General features: G+C 46.3%; 2 protein-coding genes and 1 long non-coding RNA gene across 5 annotated transcripts in view; 2 read left to right on the top strand and 1 right to left on the bottom strand.

Annotated features, from left to right (window-relative positions):
- Positions 1–6,175, top strand: part of DHX40 (DEAH-box helicase 40) — a 25,674-nt gene extending 19,499 nt beyond the window's left edge. Inside the window, exons 16-18 of one of the 2 annotated variants that reach the window (XM_083479885.1) lie at positions 1,223–1,292; positions 3,406–3,634; positions 5,103–6,175. In XM_083479885.1, coding sequence (XP_083336011.1) covers positions 1,223–1,292; positions 3,406–3,634; positions 5,103–5,239 — 436 coding nt within the window. In that variant the 3' untranslated portion in view covers positions 5,240–6,175. The remainder of the gene's footprint in view (positions 1–1,222; positions 1,293–3,405; positions 3,635–5,102) is intronic. The other variant, XM_083479886.1, reaches the window with a different exon arrangement.
- LOC310695551 overlaps positions 1–25,833 on the bottom strand; it is a 197,695-nt gene that overhangs the window by 127,479 nt on the left and 44,383 nt on the right. The gene's annotated exons all lie outside the window — the stretch shown is intronic.
- CLTC (clathrin heavy chain) overlaps positions 8,956–25,833 on the top strand; it is a 75,898-nt gene continuing 59,020 nt past the window's right edge. The window contains exon 1 of one of the 2 annotated variants that reach the window (XM_083479731.1): positions 8,956–9,581. In XM_083479731.1, the coding sequence (XP_083335857.1) occupies positions 9,540–9,581 (42 nt within the window). In that variant the 5' untranslated portion in view covers positions 8,956–9,539. The remainder of the gene's footprint in view (positions 9,582–25,833) is intronic. The other variant, XM_083479730.1, reaches the window with a different exon arrangement.

The raw sequence follows: 25,833 nt of genomic DNA, 5'->3' as shown, positions 1-25,833 counted from the left end.
CTATAGGACGCCAGGCATGGAAAACGAGATTTTAAGGTTGCTGAAATTAGTTGAATTTTGCACGCAGCTGCACAATGTTTCACTCCCCCTGGGTACGTTCTTATCCGAAAGGAGCAAAAATGTAGAAAATGCTCATGATGATCCTGGGAATTTCCGTAAAAGGATTTTCAGTAAAAATCTTACTTGTGTCGTGATAAAAAGAACGACACACAAGGACATGATTTACCATTTCTACTTCTCTAGATTCACAAGGACATTTACATTAATGGGGAAAAGGAGTGGTGCTGTGGTCTAAACCACTGAGCCTCTTGGGCTTGCCGATCAGAAGGTCGGCATTTTGAATCCGTGCAATGGGGTGAATTCCTGTTGCTTTGTCCCAGCTCCTGAAGTTCAAAAGCATACCAGCGTAGGTAGATAAATAGGTGTCGCTGCGGCAGGAAGGTAAACGGCCTTTCTGTGTGCTCTGGCACTTGTCACTGTGTTCCATGCGCCAGAAGTGCTGGCCACACGACTCATAAAAGCTGTCTGTCAGCGGAGATGAGCGCTGCACCCCATAGCCGAACTCGATTGGACTTTAATCGTCTAGAGGTCCTTTACTTTTACCTTACGTTGACGACAGGGAAGTTCTTTTGGAACCTCCCCTCCAGAACTGCTGATGGAAGGACATTTAAACATACCAGAGTAAAGGCTCTGTGATGTTTTTGAGTGGAGATTGTAAAGGGAGTTCACTGGCTTATAGGGCTGCGGTGCTCTGTCAATAAGCATGTTATTGGAGGTTAAGACTACAAGCTCATAGAGTCGTAGAATTGTAGAGTTGGAAGGGACGATTCTATGGTTATAGAATATGCTGCTGTCCCATACGGGGATCAAACCGGCAACCTTGGCATTATCAGCACCACGCTCTAACCAGCTGAGCATTGCAGAGGGTTGGGCTAGATGATCCTCAGGGTCCCCTTCCAACTCTGTGATTCATTTTGTAGTGTAAATAAAACAGATAGGACAATTGTAACAGCAGGTGGAAAATTAAAAGAGGGGGAAACAAAGCTACATAAAACTTGTAGAATGAGTACAGTTGTGCAGGGGTTCAAATGACCAGAGTCCCAAGTCAAAGACTATCGTCAAATAGTCGAGGAAATGCGGTCGTCCCTTTCAGCGGGTGGTGCGGTACGGGCTGGTTTTTGGAAAGTCTGCGTCAACCACTTCTTGTGTTTTTTGCCCTTAGATCCATAGGCAAGTCGTTCTGTACCATGGATGGCCACGGGAGCACCGTCTACATTCACCCTTCGTCCGCCGTAAGATCCCCCCTCTGTTAATAATTGCTGGGGAGGGGGGGGGGATGGAATGGTTGAACCTTTCTGTAGATTAAGAAGAAAGCCCAGCCAAGCAGATTCTCTGCATTCCTGGCTTTATTTGATGGTATAGGTAAATAGTCTTTTCAAGAGAAAAGTCCCCAATGGCATCCCTGGGCAGGGCTGGGAATGTTTTCCTGCCTGAAACCCCCGGAGAGCCATTGCCAGTCAAGGGAGACAATACTGAGCCAGGTGGACCAGTGGTCTGACTTGGCACGAGGCAACTTACACCTTATAACCTGTATTTTAAATTGGTTTTTTTCTTTTTTCTTTCCCCCTATTATGTTTTTACTGTAATGTTACTGTTGTTAGCTGCCCTGAGCCTGGCTCTGGCCAGGGAGGGCGGGGTATAAATAAAATTTATTATTATTATTATTATTAAGCTTTTCACCAAGTCAGACCTGACCGGCAGCAAACTCTCCAGGGTTTCAGACCAGGGGTCTCTTGCCCACCTAGCTTGGGGACACCAGGGATTGAACCTGGGATCTTCTGCAGGCAAAGCAGGTGTTCTTCCACTGAGCTATGGCAGTGTCGTTCATCATGCAGGCAGGGGTCCTGTAGCCAGACGCACAGGGGTTCCTTGATAGCTAGGTGGATATAACAAGGATTTCCCTTAAGACAGGAAGTTGGGAAGCTGCCAGTGCAGTACGTGCTTAACTCTGCAGTTTTTACCGGGGTGTACCTTTCTTTAAAGAGCAATGTGGGTGGTGCTCTGATCGGACTTGCCGATCAGAAGGTCGGCGGTTCGAATCCCCGCGACTGGGTGAGCTCCTGTTGCTCGGTCCCCGCTCCTGCCAACCTAGCAGTTCGAAAGCACGTCAAAGTGCAAGTAGATAAATAGGTACCGCTCCGGCAGGAAGGTAAACGGCGTTTCCGTGCGCTGCTCTGGTTTCGCCAGAAGTAGCTTAGTCTTGCTGGCCACATGACCCAGAAGCTGTACGCCGGCTCCCTCAGCCAATAAAGCGAGATGAGCGCCGCAATCCCAGAGTCGTCTGCGACTGGACCTAATGGTCAGGGGTCCCTTTACCTTTACATTTCTTTAAGAACATGAGATGAGCCTGCAGGATCAGGCCAGTGGCCCATCTGTGCTAGCATCCTGTTCTCACAGTGGTCAACCAGAGGCCTTTGGGAAGGCCACAGGCAGGATCCGAGCAAAGGAGCAACTCTCCCCTCCTGTGCTTTCCAGCAGCTGGCATTTAGAAACATTGCCAACTCCAGCCATGGCAGCAGAGCAGAGCCATTGTGGTTAGTAGCCATTGATAGCCTTGTCCTCAGTGAATTTGTACAATCCTCTTCTAAAGCCATCCAAATCGGTGTGCTATCCCTGCCCTCCTGCAGGAGTCAATTCCACTGTTTTAGTTATATAATAATAATAATAATAATACTAATAATACTAATAATACTAATAATACTAATAATACTAATAATAATAATAATAATAATTTATTTATATCCTGCCCATCTGGCTGGGTTTCCCCAGCCACTCCGGGAGACTCCCAACAAAATATTAAAATACAGTAGTCCATCAAACATTAAAAGCTTCCCTAAACAGGGCTGCCTTCAGATGTCTTCCAAAAGTCTGGTCATTGTTGTTCTCTTTGACATCTGGTGGGAGGGCACTCCACAGGGTGGGTGCCACTACTGAGAAGGCCCTCTGCCTGGTTCCCTGTAACTTGGCTTCTCCCCAGAAGGCCCTTGGCGCTGGACCTCAGTGTCCAGGTAGAACGATGGGGGTGGAGATGCTCCATCAGGTATGCGAAGAACTGCTTCCTTTTGCCTTCCTGAAACTTCGGGCATTCAGATGGCCCTGTTTGGGTTCTGTTATTTTGAGAGGGGGAGAAAGACTTCCCCCAGAACTTGCTGCATTCCAGCTCCCATCAGCCCCAGCCAGCTGTGTCAGGGATCAGGAATGATGGGCAATGTAGCTCAGTAAGAACTTTGGGCAGAGCATAGCCATCATAGCTAGTGGCCATCGATAACCATCTCCTTCCTGAAAGGACGCTCCTCTTGTACGAAGTATTTCTGATAACTTGGAAAGCACACATGCCTCCCACAGCTCCGTGATCAGGAAGCCCAGCTGGAATGGATCCTCTTCCATGATGTCCTCGTGACCTCCAAGGTTTACGTCAGGATGGTGTGTCCGGTCCGCTACGAGTGGGTTCAGGACCTGCTGCCCCGGCTGCACAAGATCAACGCTTACGAGCTGAGCAGCATGGCCCGGGAGGAGGTGACGGAGGAGGAGATGGCCAAATGGAGGAACAAGGAGGACCTCGAGAAGCGGAATGGTAAGCTCAAACAAGGCCTCCTCTGTGGTGGCCCCAGGCGGTGGAGTGGAATGGCATCCTCTCCAAAGTTGCATCTTGTGCAATCAGTATCAGAGTATCTGGCTTGCAAGCACAAGGCATGAGGTGGGGCCAGGGAGAGGCCTCTGATTGAAACTGCAGAGAGCAACTGCTAGTCAGTGTAGACGTTACTGAGCTGGATGGACCAGGGTCTGACTCAGTATAGGACCCACGTACCTATGGGACCGCCTCTCCTGGTATGCCCCGTGGAGGACCTTAAGGTCCACAAATGACAACATTTTAGAGGTCCCAAGTCGCAAGGTGCTTAGATTGGTCTCAACTAGGACCAGGGTCTTTTCAGTACTGGCCCCGACTTGGTGGAATGCTCTGTCACAAGAGACTAGGGCCCTGCGGGACTTGGCATCTTTCCGCAGGGCCTGCAAGACAGAGCTGTTCCGCCTGGCCTTTGGTTTGGGCTCAGTCTGACCCTTCTGTTTCCCTCCCCTTATGGTTTTGATCAATGGGCTACTTTTGAAATGAGGATGCATTTTAAATTGCATTTTAACCTGTATTTTAAATTGGTTTCTCCCCCCCCCCCTTATGTTTTTACTGTAATGTTACTGGTTTTAGCCGCCATGAGCCTGGCTCTGGACAGGGAGGGCAGGGTATAAATAAATAAATTTATTTACGTTTGGCTGAGTGGCTCTTCTCCCTTCCATTGCAATGATGTTCTGTGCTGCTGTTTTGTTTAAATCTTATTGGCTACTTCATGTATTTATTAGATAGATATCCCTTCCTTCCAAAGGAGCCCAGGGCTGGCATTTTGGATTTTGAAACTGGACTGGATAGACAATCTTTCATCTGTTGTGCCTGTAGTTTGTTGCATGGTTGACGGTAACCAAAGCTGGAGAGAAAGTTGTCCCCAGGCAGAAATAACCAATCACCCCTTTTCGTTGGTAGTTTTATTTTATGATTTTAATTTGGGAAAGGCTGAAGTGCATGGACAGAGCATCTCCCAAAAGGGAATGTGACTCTTGGGCTGAGAAATGTTCTCTAACCCTGTTAGTTCTGCCTTGGCCTTATGATTATCAGCTTGTAGTAACAGAGAGGCGTTTTCCCCCCACCGGAGTTGTGAAATGCCCTCCCTGCTGATATATGAGTGGCCCTATCATTATTGGCATTCCGCCGGATCCTCAAAACACGCCTGTTTAAGTGAGCTGGTGATCTTGTTGTTTTAATTTTTACTTTCTTTAACATATACAGTGAAAAGAATCATTTTTTAATTTAGGATGTTTTAATGCTATTGTGCAGTTTAATTATGGATTGATTTTATAGTGGTAAACAGCTCAGAAGCCATATTGGCACATAATCAGTATATAAATTTATAAATGATAGTAGTAGTAGTAGTAATAGAAATCCTTCATTTTGCAATATTGATTTCCAGTGTGTGGTTTTCCCCTTTCCTTTTTAGAAAAAGCGACAGACAAGTCTGCAAAGAACATGGAGAAGAGGAATGATAACCAATCCATAAGTGATGCTAGGGCTCGGTTCTTAGAAAGGAAGCAGCAGAGAATGCAGGAATTAAATACCTCTTCCAAGGAAACTTGAACTGGCAGCAATCCTCCATCCCTGCCACCCACAATGTACACTTGTTTTACCTGAATTTACACAGATAGAGCTGGGGGAATGGAGACGGTGGGAAGGTAGGACCCAGGGGAGCCCAAGCTGTCACCTGATACCTCGGGTGGGTGGAGCTACATCACTGTGTATATAAGGACCAGCCGCAAAGGGACAGCTCTGGTTAGAGAGTCCCAGCGGGTTGCCTTGGAGGCTGAGAGGATGCCATGTCTGCTCGTAGCTCAGAAACGCTTGCAAACGCCTGCAAGCGAGCTGTGGTGGTTGCCGTGTCATGGGCGAGACCCCTCTGAAGGTGTTGAGGCCAAATCAGTTATCTTTTAAGGAGGCAACTACACTACAAACTACACTTCAAACAAGCCCTCGGCTTCTCTTGTCTCTCCTACACCACACACAAACCTTCCTCTCTCATACAGAGACTCTCACACTTCCCTCTCTCATATGCCCTCCTCCTCTTTGTCTCTTTTGCAAGGACTTTCCCCCTGCAAAAGCTGCTTTACAGTTTTCCATGTCAAAATTGATCAAACTGTTGGCGTTGTTTTGCGATCAGAAGAGAAAGCCACTTGACAAAACCCTGGGGGGAGCCACCTTTTAAAAACGAGTGCATTAAAAATATTTATGGTTCTTACCTATGCTGCTTCCAAGCACTCTTCCTCTATTGGTATTGGGCTTGGAAAGTGGCCTATGACATTGCAACCTTTTTCTAAAAAAGCACACTCACATTGGGTGAACTGTTCAAGCAAGAAGTTATAAAGCTTTTATTCAGCCTTTGAAAGAATATATTCATTGTGATATTGTATATACGTGTGTGTGTGTGTGTTTGTGTATTCTTGGTTGTAAAATAACCACCCCTTTTGTTGAGTAAGAAATGTTTTTTGTACCTTTGTTATAAAGATCTGACAGCTAAAATTTAGTTTTTTGAGTGTATGGGTGTGTGCAATGAATCTTCAGGGTTGATATCAATCTTGGATGGATCTGCTATTCCTCCTTTTGGACCTTCAAGTTGAGTTAAAGATACTGGTCCCCATTGTCTTCCATTTTTCTGCAGGGTTACCTATAGCAAGGGCGTGTGTTTGTGCAGCCCACCATTGTGGTTAGTCTGTGCCATTCCTTTGTGTGGCCTTTTTAAGAACATAAGGAGAGGCTCTGCTGGATTTCCTTGTGGAAATGACGGGCTATATTCCTTGCTGCACCATCTTCCGAGGGCCAGATGCCAGGGTTCTGCAGGGCCAGAAGCAAAAGTGGGTGGAGCAACAAATGCAAACTTTTGTACAACAGCAGGCCAGTTTCTTCAATCCTCCAAGCAAGGAAGAGCCATTGTCACAGTTCAGACACATTCTAGCCAGGCAAGAATACTCAAGGAGGATGAAAAGCAGGCACTGGTCAGGAGTATGGCTTGGGGAGAGTCCCAAGGGCCAGAAAGAGATGTGGAGGACCACATTTGGCCCCCAGCCCCAAGGTTCTTCATCCCTGCTGCTCTATACTATATACTATGCACTAGGATGTGGGTGGCGCTGTGGGTTAAACCACAGAGCCTAGGACTTGCCGATCAGAAGGTCGGCGGTTCGAATCCCCGTTGACGGGGTGAGCTCCTGTTGCTCGGTCCCTGCTCCTGCCCACCTAGCAGTTCGAAAGCACGTCAAAGTGCAAGTAGATAAATAGGTACCGCTTCGGCGGGAAGGTAAACGGCGTTTCCGTGCGCTGCTCTGGTTCGCCAGAAGTGGCTTAGTCATGCTGGCCACATGACCCGGAAGCTGTACGCCGGCTCCCTTGGCCAATAAAGTGAGATGAGCGCCGCAACCCCAGAGTCATCTGCAACTGGACCTAATGGTCAGGGGTCCCTTTACCTTTATGCACTATGCTCCTGTGAGGGGCGGGGTGTATGTGCGCTGCATTGGATAGGAGGGATTTGCAGAAATCAACACTGACCTCCTTTGCGCCTGCAGAGCAGCTTCTATTAGCCCAAAGCTACCATTGGACATCCTAACAAACACACCTGGAGGAGACTGGTTCATAAAGCTTCTGCCCGAATAAATTTATTTTTAAAAAATCCAGGCTGTAATGTTATTTATTTATTGAATTTGTGTCTGCTGCCTAGCTCTGGCATGTTCTCATTGGGTGGGAAACATTAGATGGGGGAAGTCTTGAACCAAAGCGCCCCACACTGCAGCAGTTTGTTACAGCACAGGTCCACACTTTTAATGCTTAAACATTTGCAGCGTAATAGTCGTGGTTCAATATATCTATTTAATTACAACCCCCCCCCCAAAAAAAAAAATCCCTGGTAAGTTCTTTGAAGGGGTTCATACATTTCAGGAGATCTATGCTGGCTTTGGGAGGGGGGCGGGAACAGAGCAATTCCACCTCCCGGTTAATCTATTTTCATCCACAGTTTTCTATTTTTACAATGGCATGCCATTGGATTAAAGTAGATAAGGCTATCATGGAAGTCTTTTGAGAAATGGCTCTTATCTCACACTGCTTGTTTAGGAGCAATGCATTGTAAGGTAACAGTAAGCCTCAAAAACATCCCAAGCCCAACCATGGGTGGGCAAAACCTTGGGGATTGCAATAGTCATTTCCTGATTGCCTGGAGTCAAGGAGTATCTCTTTTGGCTAATTGGGTGGCTGACATTTACAAAATGGGACAAATCCTAGGGAGGGGAGAAATTTGTTTGCTTCACATTGGAACACCTACCCACCTGATTTCCATTCCCTGAACCAAATAGGTGAACAGGAATGTGTGTTTCCTTCTAGATCCCCTCTTCTTTGAATTTTGCAATTCATTCCCCCCCCCCCAATCATACATATATTAGGGGGAAAGTGCACTCTCAAATGCTTCATGTTGGTGAAAAAACTCCCCAAAATGCATTATATCAGGGAAAATTCATTGCAAAGTAATGTATGTAATAGGGTTTTTTCCTGCAAGTTTAAGAAGAATACAGCCCAAAGTTGGGATAGCAATGGGGTGAACTGAAAAATTTGAAAAACAGAAAGTAAAATTGGTAGAACTTTGAGGTTACAAAAAGGTCAATTTGCATTTGTTGCTCCACCCATTAGTGCCATGTGGCCCCCACAAGAAAATGTGGCCCTCGGGCTGAATATTCTCACTTTGTTTCATAGAATCATAGAATCATAGAGTTGGAAGAGACCACAAGGGCCATCGAGTCCAACCCCCCTACATGATATATTTACTAACACTGTTCATTTTTTAAGATTCATTTTTATTTAATTTTTACAATGTAACCTGCCCAGAGACCTATTCTGATATAGCTGACAGCTGATTTTATTAAGTATTTGCACAGCCTCCCTCAAGTCTCATTCTCCTTTCTCTATGCATTAACCTGTGGAACAAGGTTACCAGTCCAAGGTCATCTCACTCTGCGTGCCAAGGCCGGGATTCGAACCCGCGGAAAACCGTAAGCAGCTCTTTTCCGCGCAGGCGCCGTAACCACCTACGCCATGGAGCGTTCTGAGCATCCCCTCTCACCAGGGACTATTTTAATACCCGAGAAAGAGAATGCGGAGGGGAACAAGGTGAACTTCCTCCTCCTCCTCTGCCTAGAAAGTCTACCGAGAGAGAAGCACCTTCTTCCTCCCCCCAATCATGTGATCACGGGGCAAGAATCCCAGGTGGAATGACTGTGGGGTGCGAGAGCGGAAGTGACGTCACCCCTCCGCCCAGGTCGCATGATGTGGCAAAAAAAGGGGGGGAGAGACGTAGCGCCGAAGTAGGCGGGGCTCAGGAGAGAGCGAGAGGGGAGGGGGGCGAAAGCTTGGCTAGAGAAAGACACATCGAGAGAGGGAGAGGGAGAAAAAAGTCCCTTCCGGTTTCGCGTATCCTTCCGCGCTTCTCATTGATTCTTTTGCGTGGGCGGCGTTCTGATCCTTCCGCCGCTGCGCTAATTGGCGGCAGGTGAGGAGGAGGATAAGGCGGAGGGAGCCGCCGCCGCCGCCGTGACTGTTCCTGCGCCGCCCGGCCGTTGCTCTCCCTTCCCTTGAGGAGGAAAGTGGTGTGTCCTTCCGCCGAGCGAGCGGCGGCTGTTTCCGGATCGCTTGCGGCGGCCTCCCACCGTCTTCTCCCTCTCTGCTTTCCCCGCCATTGAGAGCCGCCCTTTCCCCCTTCCCGGGTCCTTGGCTCGCCTCGCCGTCGGCTGCTTTTCTCTCAACCCCCCCTCCTCCTCCCGTGTTTCTTTTTTTCCTGTGGAGAGACTAGGTCCCCCGCCCAAACGCCGGGCTGGAGCCCCAAAACCCCAACAACGCCTCGGGCGCCATGGCTCAAATCCTGCCCATCCGCTTCCAGGAGCACCTGCAGGTGAGTCTCCAGAAAAAAAACCCCGTGGGGGGGTGCGGAAGGGGGTCGTGTCTGTGGGGAATGGCTGAGGGAGGGTCAGGAAGGCCTGGGGTTGGAAGCGGGGCCGAGAGAGAGAGAGAGAGAGGAGGGGGCTGTCCGTGTGTGACAGTTTAGGCCTTGGGGGACAGAGGAGGAGGGGGGTCGGGGAATGGGGGCGAAGGGAGGTGGGTCCTGGTTTAGGAGCTGGGGCAGGTGGGAAAGGGGTCAGGTGGAGGACTTGGGGAAAGGGAGGGAGCTCCTGGGCTTGAGGAGAAGGGGGGGGAAGAAGAGAGATTTGTACATTGGATTATTTAATTTCTATACAGCATAACATATTAAAAACGCCTCTTAAGTGGTTCGCAGAAACTGGAAGCATCAGCAGGCAACTTGAACAAAATCTTACAAAAATGCACAGTTGCATATTTTTAAAAAACGTTACATTAATGCGGAGTTAACTGATATGTGTAAATCAACATGCTTCCAAATACCAGTTGAGAGAGAGAGATAGGGCTGCTGGGAGGTGAGTGTGGGGGAAGTTAAGATTAAAGGACGTCTCTGGAAGGGCTGGCAAGCTAGTTGTTTGTATTACATATGTAATTCAGTGCATATATATATATAATATATATATATAATGGGGGAGGCGTCTGTGTGATAGTGGAAGGGGGTGGAAGTCGGGGCGAAGCAAGAGTTAAAGGGGGTTCGTTGGAGCCATTGGGAGGGGAGACAAGTGTCTTTTGTGTGTGTGTGTGATATGAATGAAGTTTGGTCTTTGATATAAGGGTAGGGAGAGGTAGCTGAGGAAATAGGTCTAAAGGAAGTTCATTGAAGGTATTTGGGGTGGGTGTAAAGCAGGAGTTGTACTGGTAAGGTGTATTTATGTATGAAGGAGGGAGGGGACATCTGTGTGATAGCTGAGAGAGAGGACTGGTAGGAGGAGGCAGGAGAAGCTATGGTTAAACTGGGTTCCTAAATAATGGCTGGGTGGAGGGGCAGAGGCCAGAGCTGCCTGATTGTCTGAGATAAATATGAAGGGGGGAGTTATCTGTGGTGGTTGAGAGAGGGCTGGTAGAATTAGGCAGGGAAAACTACGGTTAAAGGGGTTCCTTGGGGGAGGGGAGGCATGTGTGTACATAATACATGTATGAAGGCAGGTTTTAACTCTTCTCTCTCTAGAGTACCCATCTGTGTGATAGCTGAGATGAGTGGAAGGGAGGCCCTGACTGAGATTAAAAGGGGGTATTTGAAGAATTTAAGGGAAAGCAAGTGAGGTGGGTGGGTGTTACACTGAAGGTCAGGATCAATGGGGGAAAGAATGTGTGTGTGAAAGGGCTGCTGGAAGTGGGGAGGGGCTGAAATAAAAGGGGTATTTGGAAGAGTGGAGGAAGTACATGTGAGTTTGTGTAATGTATGCACACACGTGTGTTGTAGGGTCTTAGGTCTTGGGTACTCAGAGGCTAGGAAGGCTGCTGGGAGTGGGGAGCTGGGAAGGCAGGTGACTGGGATTAAAGGGGAGCATTAGAGGAGGGTTGGAAGCAAGAGGGGTGTGTGCCTAACTTTGCACAGGGAAGGAAGGTCATGGGGTTATCTGGAAGTGTGTGTAGGAAAGCAATTTGTGTGGTAGTTTCGTTCTGTAAAGAGAGGGTGCTGAGAGTGAGGCAGCGGTAAAATGGCTTGGTTTAAAAGGATGGGGTGCTCCAGAGAAGGTTAGGGGGAAACAAGTGTCAATATGTAGAGAGTAAGGAAAAGAGGAGGCGGTTTCTGTGATCTTCCAGGAGGAGGAGGGAGTGATGCCATCTGTATGACAGTGTGGGGTAGGAAGTGTTGGGAGTGATTCCTTTGGGAGAGGAGGAAAGCCAGTTCTGCTAAATGAATGAAGGGAGTGAGTGACTGAGGAGTTGAGGTGGTGAATGAGACCCAGATGGGGGCAGGGGCTTTAGAGGAGCTGGGAGGCAGGATGGGGGCCTGAGGCATTTAGGTGGAAAACTGAAAGTGACTGGGAGTTTAGAGGCTTGCAGGTAGGGAGGAGAGAAGGCGGTCCTCAGATAATGAAGTAGGAGAGAGGGAACTGTTTGTGAAGGTGGCTGGGGCTGTTTGTGCAGCATTTGGAGGAATTGTGGGGTGGAACAAAAGCTTTTGGAGTAACAGGTGTTTCTGTATGGCGTGGCAGGAAGGAAGATGATCCTGGAGTAATTTAGAAAGGGAGGGGAGGCCTGACTGTGAGTGGGATTATAAAGGCATTCTAGGTAATGTGGAGGAGATGGGGCTCCAGAGTAGCAACAGTAAGGTTTAAATAATGGAGGAGAGAAGAAGTAAAGGCGATTGGGATTCAAGTGTTTGTGTGTGGAGAGGGGCAGTCCTGTTTGGAGACTAAGAGGGTGGGGCGGGTGAAACTTAGGGAGGTTCTTCAAAGTGGCTGGCATTAATGTTTGGGCATATAGTGTGGGTGGAAGTAGCCCTGGACTAATTTGAAGGGGTAGATGCACCTGTGTGAGAGGGAGATGGCTGTTTCTCCATGTGATGGATTTGGCAGGGTTAGAGAAAAGGAAAAAGCCAAGAGGAATTATTCTGATGCTTAATTGGGTGTGGTATACATGCCTTAATGTAGATTAACTTGCTAGGCTAATACAGGGGCTTGATGGGAGCAAGAACCTGACCTGTAGTGATAGGTCAGGGGGTCAATTGGTTTCTGGTTAATGATTTGTGTGACTGCTGACTGCAGAGTTGTTCTGGAAGAATTATGCGACTAGAACCAGACAGGAGATGATGTGAGTGATTGATGATGCAGATTTCAGGGGGAGAGAGATCTGTATAATGGGTCAAGATTCGGTAATGTTGCAAATAACTCTGCAGGGGAAGCCCAAAAGGAATGTTGGGTATGCATGGACAGTTGAAGTGAGGGTGAGCCGATAATTCAACTGGCACATGTTTCTTACGTTTTTCAAGCTCTATCCCGTGTTTCCCTTAGGGATCATGTCCCAGCTGATAGTGAGAAACTGTAAGGAGTTTAAAACAGGAGGGAGCGGGAAGAAATGATGTGATGTTGTTCCAGGGAGGTCAATTAGCATCGGTGCTAGGGCAGTTGGGTTTGGTTGACTTCCGGGGGTGGGTGTTAAGTTAGGCTGAACTTAATGACAAAGTATTTGGAACTAAAGGAATTCTGTGGTATAATGTGATGGGTAATCCAAGGTCAGAGGTCATAGTGGGACCAGGTGTGCAATATCCAGTCACTTTGAGGTGTGCATAAAAGGTAGAGACAAATGTTGGTGCGGCTTGTGGCAGGTATATAGAGTACAGGAGTGGAATCCAGGCGATTGGAGCTAGATCGGTCAGATGCATTTGAGGATTCCTTCTCTTTGTGATGAAGGTTGAGAAAGGCAGTACTCATCTTTCTGTGGGTGGAGCTGAAGGTTGTAGTAGTGACTGTGCAGGTATCTGCCTACAAAGTGCACCCCAATCACCCCAGGAAATGGCCCTTTGAGTTCCTGAAGTGGAAGGAACAAACACACTGCTACTCTTGAATCACAGCTTTCCTAACTGTTGAAATAGCATTGCCTGTTAGGGGAAAGGTTATCCACTTCTACAGCAACATTCCCCAGCTTTACTCAAGGAATCTGCTGCCTTCAGTTTCTGTAGAGAAGTTGGGTGTGTGTGAGCAAGTAAGAGTTGCATTCCCTTGATGTGTAGATGCTGTCGTCCTACACATTCTTACATGTGCAAAGATGGCTCAGTGATGGTGAATTTTCCCCTGTATCTTGGTCGTTCACTTCCCTCCAAGCAGGCACTTAAAATTGCTTGAGCTCAATGCTCAATTATCTTAAAATCAGAACTTCCTGTATTCACACTATTGCTTTATTGGGCTGGTTTCCCTCTGCCTTCTTGCCCGCCATTCAGATGTCAGCCTGACCTAAGATCTGACACATGCAAACTTTGCATTGAGAAGGGGGAGCTTAGCTAAGTGGTTTCTGCTGCAGTTCCTACTGTTGCCACTTCACAAGAATAATATAATCCTTATTGTGTGGGCGGCACTGGATCTCTGCCTCCAATAGTGCCTACTGGGAAGTGTGTGTTGCTTTGTAGGAGGGGGGTGAGAGGGAGGAAGGTGTTTCTGACATGCTTTGTTCCTTGTTTGCCTGCAAATAATTTGGTTGAACAAAATGGGGTGGGGGGGATCACCTTGAAAAAGAAAGAAAATAAGAAAAGAAATTTGACAAGTGTTACTCATAGTACAGTGGTACCTTGGTTCTCAAACTTAATCCGTTCCGGAAGTCTGTTCCAAAGCCAAAGTGTTCCTAAACCAAGGCACACTTTCTCATAGAAAGTACTGTAATGCAAAATGGATTAATCCGTTCCAGACTTTTAAAAACAACATCTAAAACAGCAATTTAACATGAATTTTACTATCTAACGAGACCATTGATCCATAAAATGAAAGCAAATCAATGTACTGTACTATAAAATAAATAGTATTGTAGATGATAAAAATTAAATTTTCTTTTCTTACCTGCACTGATGATAGTCATTGTTTGAATGGGGGGCTTTTATCCATCTCCGCAGTCACACAAAGTCACAAAAACAAATTAACTGAAAAAGCCTCAAAACAGGAAACACAGGGGGACTCAAAACGGAGCACGTTTGGCTCCTGAAAAAAAGTTTGAAAACCAGAACGCCTACTTCCGGTTTTGCAGTGTTCAGGTTCCAAGTTGTTCGTGAACTAAGCTGTTTGAAAACCGAGGTACCACTGTACTTGCAACTGGTTTTCAGATGTTGCATGTCTATTGTGAACATGTCTCTGAACTTAGTGGCAGCAAGAACAGATCTCTGATGTGAGTAGCTGTTCTGTAAAAAGAAAAAATCCTAATCCTGCTTCCTGTTGAGCATTGGCTTCTAGCCTCTTGTGTCAGGAAGAACCAGGCAAAGAAGCGATCACAAGTCACGCTCCTGCGGGCTTCCTTGCTGCGCAGACTTTTGGCAGCACAACCTGGGAGAGAGCCTTTGCACTGTTCCTCTTTGGAATTTTTGCCGAAAATGCACACTCTGCAAATTTCTGTGACTCTTGCTTATATTGTACTGATAGATTGCTTGATTTGCAATTTGGCATCTTTAGAAAATCTGCGCTTGCAGCACAGGGCAGAATAGACTCTTGGGCATTCTCCCAAGAATATTCATCCTGCCTCTATGCAAGTTTCCCAGTATTTTCTGTCCCGCTGTGATGGGATCCTGAAACGTGAGCTGCTGTGCAGCAGAGGAGAGTAATTCTTAATGGGTGGCACAACACCAGAGGCAACCTTCGTCTCACCTCTTTACTGTTCTCCTGTACATAAATGGTTACCATCCACTCCTTTGGGGAAAAGATAGAAGCATGACACTTAAGGAGAATGTTGCAGCAAGGGCACAACCTGCCTTCCTGCATCATTTTTGATCATGCAAGTGCTTTCTGATGGGGATCCTGCCAGGTTCATTGTCATTTACTTTGCAGGCATTCCTTCTGTCATAATGAGGGGCTCTTGGTAGTCTTGGGGGCTAGACCACCCTGGTCCCTGATGAATTTTGGAGCCCTGGTTGAAAACTCCCTTGGTTTGACCTGCAGTTTGTACATAAAAGTTTTGCCTGAAAATTCACTTTGTTGATAGGCTTTAAGCTGCAGTGCTTTGATGACATCATGGCTGTGGGAGAAAGCCGCTGGGTATTTCTCTCTTCAGGGCTGCCTCCTTTTGAACCTGGCCGGTCCTGGTTAATGTATGCAAGCAACTGTTTCTGGAAAATGCTTTTTGTGTGGTGCCAAAGTTCTTGCCAAGGAGACTGCATAGGATGATAAGGCAAAATGTAGATGAAGTTGGCGAGAGGCAGTGCTCTTGCTCTGCTCAAAGTTATCGCAGCTGTTTTCTTTTGTTTGGAGGCCCTTCAGAAACCTGAGGTGGGGTTCCCCTTCAGGGGGATTTCCCTGAAATAGGGTGTAACTCTGCTTCAATCCTTTGAATGCTAAAAAGATGATAGAGAAGGAAGCTTGGTATATGCCAGGGGTCTGCAACCCGTGGCTCCGGAGCTGCATGAGGCTCTTTTACACCTTTGCCGCGGCTCCGGGGCGGATACTAACGAGGGGAGGAGGCGCATTGTTCGCCCTGACACTCCCCACTGTGGCGGGCGTTGTACTGGCTGTGATGTCGCATGGGGCGGTGCGTGTGTTAGTCACGCACCGTCCCGACGTCACCTTCCCGCCCGCTGTCAGATCGCGGCTCCGGACATATATTTGTTTTAAATGTCGCAATGGTTTTGCGGCTCCCAGTTTTTTCCCCCTTCGGTAACGGGTCCAAGTGGCTCTTTTTTTCTTAAAGGTTGCAGACCCCTGGTATATGCACTCCTTTTTTTCCTAAGACAGCTGACTTCAACTTGTAATAATTTAATTTGTTTGGCATTGACAAAAAGGTGGAGAGGGGCAATTTTTGCAACCATTTCTTTAGGAGTGGTCAAAAGGGTGCAAAACGTTATTGGGGCAACACATACTGTAGAGGCTCTTTTGCTTATACTGCATGCCTCTTGTTATACTGAGGTTGATGCAGCACAACAAAGTGGTGTGGTTTTATGACTCCATTTACACCCCACTTTTCTTCCAAGGAACCCCTAGATGGGGTGCATGGTGTTTTAGGGTGCATCTCTGATAGGCTGGGAGCTAAAACAGAAAGTGACACTGAAACAGCAGCAAAGAAGGGGAAACATGGACGTTCAGACACTTCTGAACATCCATGAAAAAGAGATGGGATTCAAGGGCTTTCGTGTTGCTTTGCACGTTTGGAAGGCATTTCTGATGAAATTAAACTTTATGGCACAAAATTTAGGCTTAGTTCCTAGTATGTGGAAATGGTAACTTGGAAGGATGATGGGGTTCGAGGAAAAGGAATAGAAGCCGTCAAGTAACATTTAGTGTCATTTGCGTTAATGATTTTTTTTAAAAAAATACATTACATGACAACTCAGTGCAAGTTCATTAGTTGAACCTCAAGAAAAACAATGAAGGCTCTGAATTATTAACATGCTAAGACTTCAGTTCTGTTCACACTTACCTGGATGTAGATCTCAAGTAAGCTGAGCTTCATTTTGAATAGATTTCCATAGAAGTGCACTATAATTTTAGCATGCCCAAAGCTCTGTGCATTAAATACATAGGCATTGCCTAAGTTTAATAATATTGGGGGGAGGATTGTGCACCACAGCTTCTAAAACCACCCAGTTTTATAGGATGTTCATTGTTTCTAATGTGGAATGATTCATTTTTGGAAATAAAACATTTCTACTGAAAAACATAGGTTGGAAATCTTTCTGCCCCACGTCACTGATCAGCAGTGCTATGACTGGTATCTGGCAATGACACAGTTTAGCTCAGCTTGGTGTTTGATCTCGAACTTATTAGCTTAGTGGACACCTTTGGGCACCAGTTTGTTTGCTGAGATTGTACAGCATATCTTCTGCGGAACACCCATAGGCTGCAGAGGATTTGGGGCCATATTCTAGCTATATACTTGGTTTGTATTGGCCAGTTTTGATGAGCCTCACTGTTGCTCTGTATGGCTTGGGTGGGAAAAGCTGTGGCCCTCCGGATATGTTGTACTAAAGTTCCCATCGGACCTGACCATTGGCCAGTCTGCTCCAGCAAAGGCTGCAGGTTCCGCAACCCTCTTGTACAGGCTGCAAGCCCTCCAAACACTTACAGTGGTGCCTCGCAAGACGAAAATAATCCGTTCTGCGAGTCTCTTCGTCTAGCGGTTTTTTCATCTTGCGAAGCAACCCTATTAGCGGATTAGCGCTATTAGCGGTTTAGCGGCTATTAAAGGCTTAGCGGCTTAGCGGCTAAAAGGCTATTAGCGGCTTAGAAAAAGGGGGGAAGCAAAAAAAATCGCAAGACTCGCAAGACATTTTCGTCTTGCGAAGCAAGCCCATAGGGAAATTCGTCTTGCGAAGTGCATCAAAAAACGGAAAACCCTTTCGTCTAGCGGGTTTTTCGTCTTGCGAGGCATTCGTCTTGTGGGGCACCACTGTATTTGTTGTTACACATTGCAGAAGAAAACTACAGTGGTGCCTTGGGTTACAAACGCTTTGGGTTACAAACTCCGCTAGCCCGGAAGTAGTACCTTGGGTTACGAACTTTGTCCCAGGATGAGAACGGAAATTGCGCACCTGCGGCATGGCGGGAGGCCCCATTAGCGAAAGCACGCCTCAGGTTAAGAATGCTTTCGGGTTAAGAACGGACCTCCGGAATGAATTAAGTTCGTAACCTGTAGTTTGTTGTGAATCTTGTCCGCCATCATTTCCCAGAAGAATCCCGGGAATATTGGAGTTCTCTGGAAACATAAATGCTGCTTCATGTGGGAGAGCAGTCCGTAAACTCCCTTGTATTTAAATTCTGCCCTCTGTTGTTTTGAATTAAATGTTTTTGGATTCCCACAGACAGAGATGCCAGCACTGGTATCTGGGTTATTTCAAGCAAGGTATTGTCAGGTGCTGCAGGTAGGGTCTCCTCCATTTGCTGGATATCTCTGCCTCTGTTCGCTGACTGGTGATGCATTATTCAAGATTCAGGCTATGCGTGTCTGCCTCCTTTGAGCCTCAAAGTGACAAATGAAACCTGCATCCCTGCTCACTTTCAGCATGGGCAGTTGGCTTTGGTAACCGTCTGTTGCTCTGGCAATGAAACGGTCTGTGTAAAAGAAAACTGGCCTCTTTTCCGCGGTGTACCTGCTGTGGAAAAACCTCTCCATCTGCATGTATACCTGGTACCTTCCTGTACATCTGCCTCCTTGTGTGGAGGAATATGTTGTTCACGTTCTACAGAGTCTGTCCAGAACAGTTGTAGAAGTGGTTTGGAGATTATCGTGTTGAACTTTAAGCTGTTTTCACTTTGCAACTAGAAATCTGAGAAGACAAGCCATTTATCTGGTTGCCTCTGACAAATTACCCCCCAAAAACCTACCTACAGATTGATCAGGCAGGAAGCTTTTAATTTGTCTCCAGAGGATCCAATAAAATATTATAATGTTCCATCCAAGTCTCAGTCCAGTAGCCTCTTTTTAGCCACATTCATTACATAATTTCTCACACATCAAGTTATGAGGCAGAAAATTGTCTCTAAATGGGAAGAGGGTTTTGCACTCACAGACTTCCTGTGTGCCGCAAATGACTGACACTGACATCTGCAAGCGGGTAAACTAGATAAAAATTTAGTAGTTCAGTAGGTGACTGAATACTGTAATCTTAACGGAGTTGGTTTATGTAGCAGGAAGCATTAGGCTTACGTTAATACAGTGGAGAGTTATTAATGACTCTTGAAACATAAGCAGTTATGGATTAAAGATATAAAAAACTAGGCTTCTAGAATGTATTTTTGTTTTCCGCATATGCAAACAACTCTGCACATCAGCAGAACAAAACATAACATATCAAGGAAAACAATATCCAGGGTTAATATTTGAGTTAATGATGAGTTAATATTTGAACTTCTATTCTTTGACAGTCTTGCCAAGGCTGTTAGGAGTAAATAGGAGAATCATGACAATGTCTAAATGTCCAATCGAATATAAAACACATTACCGCTCTTGATCCATTTCCCACGTCTTGAAGTCCTTTTCTTTGGTGTGAGTCTTTAAGAACACTGCCTGCCTTTGCCCTCTCCCAGAGCCTTTGAAAGGCGGGTGCAAGTACCATGTCCAAGCCTTGTTGCTTGTTGAAAATCTAGGCTCTTTGAAGCCATGGGAGGGGAAAGCTAAAATACCCGCAGTACTTCATTAAACTGTGTTGTTTTAAATTGTTTAAATATTTTATACAGTGGTGCCCCGCAAGACGAATGCCTCGCAAGACGGAAAACCCGCTAGACGAAAGGGTTTTCCATTTTGGAGGTGCTTCGCAAAACGAATTTCCTATGGGCTTGCTTCGCAAGACGAAATTGTCTTGCGAGTTCCTGCGGGGTTTTTCCCCTCCCCCCCCTTTTCCCAAGCCGCTAAGCCGCTTATCAGCTGATCCTAAGCCGCTAAGCCACTTAACAGCTGATCCGCTAAGCCGCTTATCAGCTGATCCGCTAAGCCGCTTATCAGCTGATCCGCTAAGCCGCTTATCAGCTGATCCGCTAAGCCGCTAATAGCGCTAATCCGCTAAGCCGCTAATGGGCTTGCTTCGCAAGACGAAAAAACCGCAAGACGAAGAGACTCGCGGAACGGATTCTTTTCGTCTTGCGAGGCACCACTGTATTGTCCTTTGGTAATTACTTTGAGGGGACCTTATATGTATTTCATGCTTCAGGAACATGAAATACAACTTACTGTTTATTATTTTTATGCAAACCATATGTCAAATCAAATACACCCAGCACTGGAAGGAAAACTACTAGTTCCTGCCCCCTTTAGATTCCAAATTATAGCCACTTAGAATTTTGTTTACTATTTTGTTACTATTTTTATATTTATATACTGGCATTAAGCAGTATATAAATAACTAGTAATGGCTTTGCAGTAGTGTGAATTTATTGTAAGAATATTTGTAAAACAATACTTCTGAAACATAACTGCAATTATTCTAAAACTTCATGAGTTTTTGTCTGTTTTACAAGCCCTCACCCTTTCCCCATTCATTCCTCAGTAAAAACCAGGTTTCGAAATTATCGGGCGCCCGTCCCATTTTGCGACTGGCAACCAGCCTTTTGCAACTGGATGGAGAAGTCCAGTCACCACTTGCCTGGCTGAGTCATTCAGGGGGTCTTCAGGGTAGTGCAACGGCAAAAGACCCAGGTCCCAGGAATTACATGGCTCCTGGCATTCCTATCCCAGTTTCTGACACTGGTAAAAACCTCCCACCCCATGGACTTTTCCAGTTTTCCTCCCCATATTTCTTAAAATATGGACTTATGGGCAGCAGATTGCAACCTAGCTGTTCCAGAACCTTTCTTTAAAATGTGGGTGAAGTCTTGTATGTGGAACTATTTGGGGTCAAAGGCTTTATGGGTCGTAGCCTTTATATTGCAGAGGAGGGCTGTGGGTTGGTCTTACCTTAGCTGGCCAAGGCCATTCTTGACAATATAGAGACAAATCTCTATTCTGTCACTTGGCACAGAAAAGTTCACATTTTATTCACTTGATCTTGTTGTTCATCCCCCGAGTAATTCACAATGACATATGTCTTATTTTATGAGATCCCTTTATCCAAAAAGGCGCTCGCAAGAAGAGCTATGGAAAGTGAAAGGTACTAGCAGCAGGATCATCTGCCATCTAAGATTGCTGGCTGTGCTCTTCATGCCACCCACTTGTTGTATGGTAGAACACATACAGGCATGTTCAGCGCCTTTCTTACTTCTGGAGATCATCTAAACACTTCCTGCCTATTCTCTTACCTTCATAATATGACTCCCTATATTAATAACAGTCTTGTGGAACCTTAAATGACCAGCGGATACTGTAGTATAAGCCTCCCTGGTCCACTTCATCAGATGCATCACTTAACATCCTCTGTTTGTGGGAATGAAAATATACACATATGGGCATAAAGTGCAGAGATGTTATGCATCTGAAGTGAGTTTCAGTACAGGAAAGCTTATTTTACATACCGTATTTTTCGCCCCATAGGACACACCTTTTCCCCTCCAAAAATGAAGGGGAAATGTGTGTGTGTCCTATGGGGCGAATGCAGGCTTTCGCTGAAGCCTGGAGAGCAAGAGGGGTCGGTGCACACCGACCCCTCTCACTCTCCAGGCTTCGCGCAGATCTCCGCAAGCCATGGGAGCCCGCGCCGGGCTCCCACTGCTTGCGGAGAGTTGCCTGTTCTGGGGTCAGGGGAAGCTTGGGCTTCCCCCACCCCAGCCCCGCGCCTGGGGGAAAATAATTTCCCCCCCTTTATTTCCCCCCCAAAAAAACTAGGTGCGTCTTATGGGACGGTGCATCCTATAGGGCGAAAAATACGGTAAGTGTGTCCTCTGCAGCCACATTTCCCAACCTGGTATGGCCTTTAGAGGCTGTTGGACTACAACAACCTTTTCCAACCTGCTATCATCCAGATATTTTGGACTCCGACCCCCTTCAGCCTAGCCAGCATGCTGTGCTGGCTGAGGCGGATGGGAGTACAAAATATCTGGAGGGTAGCAGGTGGACAGAGGCTGGACTTTCAGCTCCCACTTGCCCTGATCATTGGAGGTGATGGGAGTCCACCAACATCTGGAGATTTCTAGGTTGGGGAAGGGCGGCTTGGAGAATTTGGGCTATGAAGTGAATTAAGTAAACCTTGTTAGCTTCCAAAATGCTGCAGCACTCTTTGTATCTGCTCTTCCAATAGCTATCTCTGCAGAAGTTATCGACTACAGTGGACGTTTGGGTTGCGAACGTGATCCGTGCAGGAGGCATGTTTGCAATCCACAGCGTTTGCAACCCACAGCGGCGTGTCTGCGCATGTGTGGGTTGTGAGTCAGCACTTCTGTGCATGTGCAAAGTTCGATTTAGTGCTTCTGCGCATGTGCAAGCGCCAAAACCCGAAAGTAACCCGTTCCAGTACTTCTGGGTTTCGGTGCATCTGTAACCCGAAAACGCGCAACCTGAAGCGTCTGTAACCCAAGGTATGACTGTATATTAATGGTGCAAGTTGTTCACTGGGTCCAGTAATGCTCTTCTGAAGGCAAGTTGCTGGAAGCTACAGGAGTGTGCTCTTGCGTTTGGGTCCTGTTTGCTGGTTGCAAGCTGCTGGCCCCTGTGAGAACAGGATCCTGGACTGGATGGCCCATTGGCCTGATCCAGCAAGCGCTTCTGGTGTTCTTATGCAAGCCACAGAAGTTAACAGTTACACGAAGCCAAAACTCATGTTGAGCCTTCCTAATGAAACAGAAGGTGAAGAGGAAGTGTGAAGTCAGGTGAGACCTGAACGCAGGCCAAAGTGGGGGCAGGCAGAACAGCAGGTGTGCAGAAAGGAGCAGAAGCAGGAGTGAGAATGGGCAAAGAGAGACGTTCAGAAAGAGACTCTTTGCAAAGACAAGGAATGTAGGAGCCCTTGTATGGTTCAGAAATCTATACCTTTGCCTGCAGAAGGTGAATTAAGTATTAAAAGAACTACGTTGTCAAAAAAAAGATAGGCAGTGCCATCCTCTTTCAGGAGGGAGTTAAAATGCATTTGTTGCAGCTTACACACAGAAGGGAATACAGGAATGGTTACACAATGTACCTTATATGGCGCAGTGTCAAACAAAAAAATAAATCCCTGCTCCACCTCTGACAGAGGCCAAGAGGAGGGTGGGGCATTGACAGGGCCCGTCCTGCAGTTAGGAGGTTCCTGCTTGTTCTGAGAATGGAGTTAAAAAATCTGGATTTTAACTGCCTTGTTCTCATCCAGGAAGAAAGTGCCCCAGGTTCCAAAAGTATGGAACATAGTAGGTTAGGGGAAACTTTCAGCGTGCAAAAAAATGTGTCTACTGTGCAGTCTTTGGAAGATAAACATGTTGCAGGAGGACGGGGCCCAGTTTTCTCTCCTGTAACAGAACAATGGCCTGCATCCGGTTGTGTGCTATGAAATCTGGCGAAAAATGCTGAGAATGCAGCATTGTCACTTCCTCCTGGAAGGTGACAGCTCAGAGGCTTTTCTAGCAAAATATGCCAACTTTTCTCCTGGAAGAAACCCAGTGGCTTGCTGTTGTCAGCATCTTTTGTTCCTTAATTGTCATCTGCGGAGGTTAATTGATAGAAATGCCTTCCTTACACATTGGTCTTCATAATTCACTCTTGCCACAGCACTTCTAATGGCGTTTGAGGGAAATGGTCCTGGGCTCTTCATCTTACATTATAGCAGGTATAAAGCTTGGTGCTCCCAGGCTGGTTACATAGTGTTAAGCAAGGTGTTGCTCAAGAGTAAAGGTAAATGGAATGTAATTATCCAAATAGCAGAGTAGGTACAAAATGGCCTCCTGGGAGGTTAGGGAAACCTTTCTGGCTTTTAATGCATACTTACAGCAAAACAAGCGAGTGTGTGTGTGTGTGTGTGTGTGTGTGTGTATCACACACATTTGTACAGAACTTGTATCCTTCACCTTCTATAAAATATATGTCCACAAGCATTAAGAACAAAAACCGTGATGCATCACTAGAATGAAGAACCATAAAATCTATTTTGTTGCATAGTGAACACTAAACACATTTTGGGCATGCTGCCTGGCGTAATAGAACTATGGGACAGATCCACGCCATAAATTTAGACCACAGGGCTTTCCCCTAAATAATCCTCGGAACTGTAGCTTGTTCAGGGTGCTGGGAATTATAGCTTTGTAAGGAGAAAATGTAATTTCTGGGATTCTTCGGGAGGGGGAGGCTTAAATGTACATGTATGGTATAGACCTGCCCATGGTATGGAAGTGGTGTCACCACTTGAAAGCCTGACACCCTTGGGTGGTAGTGGAATGCTGTCTTTGTTGTCATCTTCTAGTGTGGGGCTGTCATCATAGAAATACTTCAATTTTTGCCCTCTATATGGATATGGGTAATACCAGGCTAAAGTGGTGACAGCCACTGATTCACCAGGCGGAATAGGCTTATTCTTATTCTACTTCTGTGGGAAATAGTAATTGTGATAAAGGTAAAGGTAAAGACCCATGATAGTTAAGTCCAGTCGCAGACAACTCTGGGTCTCGCTTTACAGGCCAAGGGAGCTGGCGTTTGTCCGCAGTTTTTCTGGGTCATGTGGCTAGCATGACTTAAGCTGCTTCTGGTGCAACAGAACACTGAAACCAGAGCAGCGCACTGAAATGTCATTTACCTTCCTACCGGAGCAATACCTATTTATCTACTTGCACTACTAGGTTGGCAGGAGCTGGGACCAAGCAATGGGAGCTCACCCCGTCATGGGGATTCGAACCGCCGACCTTCTGATCAGCAAGCCCAAGAGGCTCAGTGGTTGAGACCACAGCTAAAGATCAATTCATGGTCACAACCTGTTTGGTGTATGTTAATGTGCAAAATACCATGTTTTTTTTAAAAAAGTATATTAAGGAACAAGGTAGCCAGATTGGTATTAGCCTGCAGTTTGTAATTATGTGTGCAGTTGATAGCATTTTTCAAAAACCCTTTAGGGTTAAAAGAAATAAATGGTTTGAGATTTCCAGGGAGCTGAAGAGACAGATGACGAAAATGCTTGGGTGCTGTAATAACAGCAGCTGCCCTTCAGTTCGCCTTTGTTATGGGATGTGTGGATCGTATAAAATAGGTTTGGAGAAATTTTGGTGGCCCTCCAGATACTGTTGGACTCGTACTGGCCAGCAAGGCTAATGGTAAGGGATGGAATGATAGGAATTGGAGTATATCAGCATCCGAAGGGCCACAGATTCCTCATCCCGTCTGTTTGTGTGTGAGTGAGAGAGAGAGAGAGGGGACAGTACAGTACAGTGGTTCCTTGATTCCCGAACAGCTTGGCTCCTGAACAAATGGGCTCCCGAACGCTGCAAACCCAGAAGTGAGTCTTCCGGTTTGTGAACGTTTTTCGGAAGCCGTATGTCCGAAATGGCTTCTGCGGTTTCTGATTGAGTGCAGGAAGCTTCTGCAGCCAATCGGAAGCTGCACTTTGGTTTTTCGAACTGTTTCGGGAGTCGAATGGATTAAGTTCAAGAACCAAGGTACTACTGTACTGAGCTAGATGGACCAGCATGATTTGGTATAAAGCAGTATCCTATGTTCCAAAAAGGGAAAAAAGGAGAACCAGGGAGCATTTGGGACATAGTCTCTTAAGATGGAGAAGAGATCAGCAGCTGCTCTTGATAGACATACTGCTGTGACCAAATGAGAAAGCCATGAGGCATATCGTCAATTATCTTGATCACCAAGGATATTGTTTCCCTGGCTTGGGACCCATGATTCTTAAGATATGCTTGTGCAGAGCTTGCGGGCATTTGATAGAATCCTGAGCGTTCTTTGTTTCTCACCCTTAATTTGGAGGAAAAGTGTTTTTATTGATGGAACTTCAGCTTGCTCACCTGTGTGATGGATTGCAGTCGCTGCCTGCAGCTGTTTGTCCCAACACCATTGACCAAGGGTGTCTCCTGACATTGGTTCTGCAAAAAAATGACAGGATTGCTTATTCTAGCAGATGGCTATAATTAAGGTAAATCTGCCTTGCTTTGTTGCTTAAGTGCTGTGGCTAAGCTAGGTCTTTGCTCAGATAACTGTTACCATCTGCCACACTTTGGCCTGTTATAAGTAGCCAATGAGATTAATAAAACATGGATTTCCATAAATTT

The sequence above is a fragment of the Podarcis liolepis genome (genome assembly GCF_965112155.1).
Source record: "Podarcis liolepis genome assembly, chromosome: 16".
Taxonomy (NCBI): domain Eukaryota; kingdom Metazoa; phylum Chordata; class Lepidosauria; order Squamata; family Lacertidae; genus Podarcis; species Podarcis liolepis.
The sequence above is the reverse complement of the archived record's forward strand: the minus strand, read 5'-3'. Positions and strand labels throughout refer to the sequence as shown.